At 45.4% G+C, this 8,997-nt stretch overlaps 1 protein-coding gene across 3 annotated transcripts in view; it reads right to left on the bottom strand.

The window, feature by feature from the left end:
• LOC102485578 (HRAS-like suppressor 3) overlaps positions 1–8,997 on the bottom strand; it is a 36,739-nt gene that overhangs the window by 7,000 nt on the left and 20,742 nt on the right. For all 3 annotated transcript variants that reach the window (XM_006149800.3, XM_014588323.2, XM_006149801.3), the window contains exons 3-4: positions 5,956–6,058; positions 1,285–1,553 (exon numbers count right to left, since the gene is read on the bottom strand). In XM_006149800.3, coding sequence (XP_006149862.1) covers positions 1,285–1,553; positions 5,956–6,058 — 372 coding nt within the window. The remainder of the gene's footprint in view (positions 1–1,284; positions 1,554–5,955; positions 6,059–8,997) is intronic.

The raw sequence follows: 8,997 nt of genomic DNA on the forward strand, positions 1-8,997 counted from the left end.
TGAGTGTACATGCCCTATAGCAAATTAAAATGTATATATATTTTTTTCTTAGTTTTTTTGCTATCTCAAAATTTGTTAGAAAGTGAGAAATCACCCCCCAAAGGGAATGGCCACACCGCAATCACTTTTCCTCTGTTCTCCTCTTGGGATCTTGGGCACACACAGCACACGCACCCAGAGTGAGTTTAAACCACCAGGCCCAAGACTCAAACCGTAGTTGACTACATAGAAGTCCAGCAACATACTCGTTACACCAACTGCTGGTCCCCTAAAATTTGTTATTTTTCAAAATCACTCTAAATATCATTTGTGCCTAATAACATACGTATTTTGCTAAATTATATAACAATTTTGTATTGACACAAAATTCCTACTTATATAAACTTGTAGATCTGTTCTTTATTCCATTCATACTCACTGAAAGAATAGCTAAAAATGAGAATATTAGGATATATATGTGGGCCAGTTCAGTGGCACAGCAGTAATGTAATGCTTAAGTGAAGCTGGATTCACATGGAAGATCATGGGTTCAGTTTCCCCGTTGACTTGTATGTGCTGGGTGTACACACCCATGATCCTGATGAGCTGGCAAGGCTTGGCCTGAAACCCTGTTGAGGGTGTTTCTTTCTCTCTCTCATGAGAAGAAATAAATTTTTAAAAAGTTTTAAAGATAAATTTTATGGGGCCGGGAGGTGGCGTGGTGGTTAAAGGCACTGGACTCCCACATGGCCAACTGCAGTTCAAGTCCTAGACCTGACGGCTTGCTTTTGCACTTTCTCTCTCTTTCTCTGTCTCTCTATGATAGAACTGGAAAATAATAATAATAAATAAAGTTAAATAAAATAATTCTTTTTTAAAAAGATACATTTTGTAAATCTATGAAGATTTGTTTGATGAAATGGTCACAAACACATTACTTAGTAAGCTCTGTGATCCTCGGCTTACCCATCGGTAAAGGAGATAATAAAATCTGTCTCTAGGACTATGGAGGTCCATCTTAGGGCTGGGTGGCCAAGGGGGGGGAGGGGGGCTCAACAACACAGCTGATTGTCATGGCTGTCACTTGTTTCCTTGGCCATTACCCCATGACCGAACTAATCTGCATTGCCAGCTTACCTGCCTGCCTCTCGCTCCAGGGCCCCACACCATCCCTGAAGACAGGAATTCCATCTCTGCTATGTTGTCTTTCTCATGCCTTTACCTCCACCCACACTAATGCTCAGCTACTGTCAGCTGAGGGAATGGCTTGTTTCCTGGGGAAGGTAACACAAACTGATGACATACCTGGTCACTGCGGGCAACTCCATATCGCAGCTCATTCACGAAGTGCTCGCAGTTCTCACTGGTCAGCTTGTAGAGCACCTCCTGCCCCACCAGCTCTTCTGCCCGCTGGATGATTTTGCTGGGAGGCAGCGGCGAGTACTTGTCATCATGCTTGTTATTGACATGGTACTTATCTCTCCCGGCCACATCATACAGTAGTTCCTTCTTCACCACAGCCTTGTCAGTCAGGGCAGACATGATGCTGGCTGCACCGGCTCCTGCAATTTCACCTGCAGACCCACAAAGAGGAAACAGAGGGATTGGTCCTGGGCAGGACCACAGGGGTTCAGAGCTGGCCTCCTAGCTGGGCATCCACCCTTGGCATTATCCACACAGGAGGAACAAGATGAGGAAAAGTCAGACATCTGGCTATATGGCTTTGGAGAAGGCACTTGTGGTCTCTAGGTCCTGGTTCCTTCCCTGTAATGAGGAATAATGCCATTTCATAGTTTATTGTGATCCCTTTTTTAACCTAGAGCTGGCCCTGAAGTGACCCTAAGTGGCCCCTGAAGTGTCTCTGTTGATTATACAAATATGAGCCACGAGCATATACATCTTTCTGGAAGATTATGGTGTGAATCTGTTGTGATTCCGTCAGGGCCGCAGCTCTTTGACCATTGGAAGCTGGTGATTGCAGAAAACATGGCTGGGTTTTCAGCAGTCTCTACCCTTTTGGGAGCAAGGGAGCCAAACCCCACAGCTGGTCATCTAAATGTGATGCGAAGGAGGCCAAGTGGATATAAGAACACAGTGCTGGACGAATTCCAGGGGGCTACAAGGGGCAACAAAGCTCCAGAAATGAAGTGATCTTGAAGAATGGGTGTCTGGGTTCAACAGGAAGCCCAAGATGGTAATGAAGGAAAACAGATGCTCAAGGAGCACCACGAGAGGAAGCTCACTCTTCTCACAGATCCACTGTGTTCCTGCCAGATCAGGGTCCCCAGGGTGCAGTAGCAGCACCCAATTAAATTGGGTAGGACCAGTCTTCAACTGTGAAACCTTGTGACAGCAACAGGCAATGTCAGGAGGGGCTGATCAGATACCAGGCCATGCTCTGCCTGGTTTTTCATAAAAGACAAAAGTGCTTCACCTTGGGGACCAGCAGTTAGCATAATGGCTATGTCGCTGGACTCCCACGTAGCCGACTGCAGTTCGAGTCCTGGACCTGGTGGCTTAAACTCACGCCGGGGGCATGTGCGTGCGTGCCCAAGATCCCTAGAGGAGAATGGAGGAGAAGGGATTGCAGTATGGCCATCTCCCCTGGGGGGTGACTTCTCGCTTTCTGTCTCTCTGCCTCTCTCTGTCTTTCTAGCTAATGCACACACCCTATAGCAAAACCTCTCCAAAAAAATTAAAAAGTGCTTCATCTTAAGCATGACTCAGAGATTTTAGAAAATCAGGGCAATTCAGACTTGCTAGGAATAGGGCAGGTAGTGCTTGAGGCAATCAATAAAGAAAATAAAAGAGCAGGTGGATGTTGTCATCCACTGGAGCCTTCCACTTGGGGCACATCAAGTTCAAGACACTAATTACACACTCACGAGGAGATGCCACATGGCATCAAGAAGTTATACAAGCCTGGGAACCAGCAGTTAGCACAATGGCTATGTCACTGGACTCCCACGTAGTCGACCGCAGTTCGCGTCCCGGACCCGGTGGCTTAAAACTCACGCCGGGCACGTGTGCGTGCGTGCCCAGGATCCCAAGAGGAGCTTGGAGGAGAAGGGATTGCGGCGTGCCCATCCCCTCTGGGGGGTGATTTCTCACTTTCTGTCTCTCTGTCTCTGTCTGTCTCTGTCTTTCTGGCGAGTACATGCACCCTATAGCAAAAAAAAAAAAAAAAACTCTCCGAAAAAAAAAGAAGTTATACAAGCCTGAATCTGAGAGGGAGGTCTAAGTAGAAAGTATGTGCTTAGGAGATATAGACAAATAGAAGGTACTGGAAGCCAAAAGGCCTAAGAAGGTTACCTTAACTTCATTTAGGGATATGGGAGCAGAAGGGGAACCCACACAAGAGACTAAGAAGAAAGGGCCCAATGGGAGAGAAGAAAGACAGGTACCAGGTGAGGAGCCGACAGATATCACTCATGGCAAATGCTACAAGAGAAGCCAAGTAAGCTGTGACCTGAATATTGACTTTGGCTTTGGCTTTGTCAAGATGTCTTCTTCTCTAGCCTTGTTAAGAGCAGCTCTAGCAAAAAAAAAAAAAAGAAAGAAAGAAAGAAAAGAAAAGAAAAAACAACCTGGGAGGAAGTGACTGAAGAGAGAATGAAAAGTGAGGAAACCACAGATGGCCACGCAGAGAAAGCCACAATGAGATCTGCTCTGTGGGGTTAACTAGAGAAGGTATGAAGTCCATTTGTTTGCTCGCTTTATCATCAGGAGATAATATAGTTGTTTCTATGTCAATAGGAATGAACCAGTCAAAAGAGATGATAATACAGAAAAAGATGGGAAATTTGAGGAACAAAGTCTTACAAAAGTAGGAGGACAGGGTCCAGGTCCACACATTACAACTAGGTTTTAGAAGTATAGGGGCACTTTTTGCATTTTAACAGAAGAAAAGGCAGTTTATGTGGATGCTGAAATTGATGCTTTGGTTAATAGAGGGTGTGGGAAACGACACCTACTCTGGTCAGTTCTGATTTCTCTATCAGTACAAGGCGACTTCAAAAAGTTCATGGGAAATGGAATTAAATAGCAAGTTCATTTTGGTGGAAAAAATTCAATTCCATGCAGTTTTTTCATAACATACATTTTCCATAAACTTTTTAAAGGCCCCCCTCATACAGGTAAGGTCAATAGTTAAAAGTAAAGGGGTTAGTCAAAGGCATATTTGAGAATGTCCACAGCATAACTGTCAAAAACTAAAACCAACCTGGTGTCAGAAGAACAGATGCAAACTGTGGTAAGTCGTTTCTTTACAAAAAAAACCCACCCCAGGGGAAAAGGCCTGCCACTACACACAGCGCGATGGCTCTCCCGAGCATAACGTTGAGGGAAAAAAGCCAGGCACAGAAGAGCACAGACTGTGATTCCTGTTCCAGGAAATTCTAGACAGACAAAAAAAGGCTATGGCAAGAAAAACAACAGGGAGGCTGGCAAGTTTGATTCCTGTTCCAGGAAATTCTAGACAGACATAAAAAGGCTATGGCAAGATAAACAACAGGGAGGTTGGCAAGTTGCATGGTGATTAGGGGCACGGAACTCCCACATGGCTGACTGCAGTTTGAGTCTGTACTTGGTAGCCTGTTTTCTCACTTTCCCTCTCTCCATCTCTGTCTCTCTCTGGTCAAATTTTAAAATAATAATGATAAATAAAGTCAATAAGATAATTCTAAAAAAAGAGAGAGAGAGATCAGCAGTTAGCATAGTGGCTATGTTGCTGGACTCCTACTATGTTGCTGGACTCCCGAGTAGTCAACTCCGGTTCCAGTTCCGGACCTGGTGGCTTAAACTCACGCCGGGCGGTGTGCATGCATCCCCAAGATCCTGAGAGGAGAATGGAGGAGAAGGGACTGCAGTGTGACCATCCCCCCTGGGGGGTGATTTCTTGCTTTCTGTCTCTCTGTCTCTCTCTGTCTTTCTGGCGAGTGCACGTACCCTACAGCAAAAACCTCTTCAGAAAAAAAACAGCGAGAGAGAGAGAGAAATAACTGGGTCACGGGAAAAGTCATGGCACATTTTTACATAGAAAAACACATCATGATGGGGCCAGCAGGGGGCGTGGTGAAAAACACATCATGACTTTTCTGCAACCTAACAGAATCACTCTAATATAAATGGGACATCATAGAGACCTAAGAGAGTCTTTTAGAACAGTAAGAATATTCTAGATCAGAACTGGCTCCCTGTCTTATGCATGGATTTTTGTCTTAATTGCCAAAGGACATATGTACTTGCTAGAGAGAGATGAGGGGTGGAGAGAGTACCCTCATGGAGCAAGTCACACTAAAATCCTTTCTCCTCCATTTTGCCATTCTGTTGAGATTTGAGGCTTATATGCAAAATGCACCCAACATTTTTCAAGTCTCTGGGGCTGGGATTTGATCCATGGTTGCCAATGTGGAATCTGACTCCCTTAACACCTGGCTACAGGGCCAGCCTGAATTTTTTTAATTCTTTGACTGTATTCTTTACTATTTGTGTACTTTGCTATATGTGTGTTATATCACAATTTAAGTAAGAGGTTTAAGAAAGGGAGTAGAGAATTCTTATTATTCTCCTAGTTTACAAGAAACCAAGGCTAGAGAGTAGAAACTGAATTCATAATCAAGTCTGTCTACCCAAACATTTGTGCTCTTTCCAGAAGTTTTATGCTGAAGCAGAGCTGCCCTTTTAGAGCCTAGCTCTGTCCCTCTGCAAAAACCCCCTGGGTTTTCCAAGAAGTAGTTTTAAAACCACACACACACACACACACACACACACACACACACAAAGCCACACACACAAAAAGCCACACCAAACTGTCACACACCAAACTGTCTTCTAATACTGAAGAACAAACCACCCATCAGAGAACAAGGGGAATGCCCGGGTCACCTGTTAGTCATCATATCCCTTCCCCCCACCCCCCGCATTACCCTTCCCAGCCCCTGGGCCCAGCACAGCGTTGACCCTGAGTGCCCTTACTTGGGGGAGCCAGGTGGATCACATATCCATCACCAATGTAGATGGCCCAGTGTCTGTAGAAAGGGCGGAAAATCTCAATCAGGTCTCCAGGCTTGGGCTCTGGCTGCAAAACCGAAGACAGAGCTGTTAGAGGTGGACGAAACCTTGGAAACAAGGGCAGGATTCAGTTGGGCAGGACTGCTGAACGGCCCCTAGGTACCAGCTCAACAGAACGTGTGTCCCGAGCTCTGCCCTGCCAGCCTCATGTTGGTCTGACTTCACAAGGACTACAGGCCCTACTCCCCTGCCGTTCCAAACTGCCAAAGACAAACCTAAAATGTGTCTTTGTGGGACAGAGGAGAGGGATTTAGGAGTGAAGCAGGAGAAAACTAGGAAATGGAAGCGAGTAAAGGGGCTGGAACATCTGCCTATGTGGCTAGATAGAAAAACCTGATGAGGGCAGAAAGTTCCCCGCCCAAGGTAATGTTAGCCAAGAGATTAGTGGGGGATATCTAGCTGAGTAAGCCACATTTGATAGAGCCAATGAGATGAAGCAGTGGGTCCAGTCACATTTGATAGAGCCAATGAGATGAAGCCGTGGGCCCAGCCACATTTGATAGAGCCAATGAGATGAGGATAGTCAGTGGGTCGTTCCTGCCTCCTCCTACCAGCTCCTACCTCTCAGGAGTGTACTTTCATTTTTACTTAATAAACTAGTTTTTCCTTTCACTGTTGTGGTTTGTACAATTCTTTGTTCAAAACACTAAGAACCTGAGCATCATCATAGAAGCCATCCTGGAACAGGAGCCACCACCCCCCCACCACCCCCAGGGGTGCTTTTTCACATGAGTGCATATGCCCTTTGGCAAATTTAAAAAAAAAGAAAGAAAGAAAAAGAAAAGAAAGAGAAGAAAACAGAGGAGAAAAGAAAGAAAAAAGAAAAGGAAAGAAAACAGGAAAGAAAAAAATTCCTTTGTTAGCTGGAGTCTCTGTGTCATTACTATTTCTAGAAATATCATTCATTTAACTCTTTGAGCCAAGCAGTCTGGTAAGTATTTTACAGGCATAGCTCAGAAAGCCCACATACAGTCTAAGGTGGGCCCCATTATGAACCATCTTATGAACGAGGCAATCAAGGCTCAGAGACATGAAAGAACTGCACAAAGTCCCACAGCTCATGAGTGACATGGGAATGCCAAGGTGGCTGATTCCTGCCCCAAGTTCTTGACCACACACTGACTGTTAGGCAATTGTTAGACCAGAGCTGCCCAACTGGAGCTGCCAAACCTGAATGGCAACCCAGGACCTCTGTCTAGCCTGGAAGAGTAAATGTGTGAGTAAGGGACTGTGTGTGTGTCAGACTAAGTGCATGAGTGTGTGAGGAGTGAATGTGCACGTGTGAGACTGTGTATGCATGTGTGTGAGAGCATATGTGTGTGTGTATGCATGTGTGTGAGGAGGGGTGAGGTAGGAAGCGTGCTATAAATGTTCCCCAGATTCTAGCCCTGTTAGCAGAGTGCAGGGCCAAGTCTGAGAAGCCCAACTTCGGAGAGGCCCAAGGTCACTTTCACTCAACATTTCTGGTATCCCAGAATCACACCTCCATGCTAAGTGCTGCAGGAAGGAGAACTATGACTGATCAGAATCGGGAGTTAAGAGCCTTCTCTTGTCCTGGCCAATCTTAACTCTTTAACAAGCAAGGCAATCCACATTTTCAGACACCTAGAGACAGAGCCCACACAGGGTCGACTCTAGCCCTTGGTCCTTGCCCGAATCTTTTTTTTTTTTTTTTAGAGAGGTTTTTGCTATAGGCCGTGTGCACTCGCCAGACAGACAGAGACAGACAGACAGAAAGCGAGAAATCACCCCCCAGGGGGTATGGCCACGCCGCAATCCCCTCTCCTCCATTCTCCTCTTGGGATCTTGGGCACGCACGCACACGCGCCCGGCGTGAGTTTAAGCCACCGGGTCCAGGACTCAAACCGCGGTTGACTACGTGGGAGTCCAGCGACATAGCCATTATGCTAACTGCTGGTCCCCTTGCCCGAATCTTCATCTACAGGGAGGCCGGCTGGAGCCGCCTCCAGTGCAGTCGTGGGGTGGGACTCTGGCCTGCTGACTCCCAGGGGCAAACTCTTAGGGTTTGCCCACCTCTCACCACCAGGTTCCTTGAGCCCACCTGAGAGATTCCATCAGGGATGAAGAGAGGGCCTTGACGGTCTTCCCAGGGATAAGAATGGTGGGCAGTGAGAATAGCCAATCACAACTCTGCAATACCTATGAAGCAGGCTCAATGGGCAGTTCATTGAGTCTTCATAAACCATTAAAACTGCAAACAAATATCATCCATGGCAGGAAAAATATCTTCCCGAGGAAAGTTGACACATAAATTGTGTATGATGTAGCTTCCAAAAACAGACACCCAGTTCTTACCAAGAACCTATTTCAGAACAATGAACAATGGTTACAATGTATGAATTTCATTTGTTTTCCAGAACAAAAGAAAAAAAAATTGTTTAGTCAGAGTTAAAAGGTCTTCAAGGATCTTTTAAAAGGGATTTAATCGAGGGGATTTCCCCAAATGGGGCCAGGACACAGGACATGGCAGGGGCCCCACTGTGGGGAAGACTGCACCTTGGAAAAAGACTGAATCGGTATTATGATGTCAGTAAGAAGCAGCCAGTGGATCCATGGGCCCAAGGAGTTCTCTGTGTTCCAGACAAATATCAATGATGAAAAGAGATCTACACATAGAAACATGCAGACATTTTATAAAATGAGAGCTTATTGTAATGACAGAAAATAATTCAAAATACCATAATAGTTCTATCAGAAAAAAAAAAGTTATCTACAAAATAGCAAAAAACGTCATTCCCGAACAGCTATATACAATGTGATCCTATTTATAAGTCATTCCAGAATAGGCACAACTACAGGACAGAAAATTCATCAGTGATCTCCAGAGACTGGGGTAAGGAGAAAGACTGACGACAAAAGGCATGAGGGAATTCGGGAGGTAATTAAACTTTCTATGCCATTCGATATCTTGATTGTGGAGACGGT

The sequence above is a fragment of the Tupaia chinensis genome, unplaced genomic scaffold (genome assembly GCF_000334495.1).
Source record: "Tupaia chinensis unplaced genomic scaffold, TupChi_1.0 Scaffold000273_1, whole genome shotgun sequence".
NCBI lineage: Eukaryota > Metazoa > Chordata > Mammalia > Scandentia > Tupaiidae > Tupaia > Tupaia belangeri.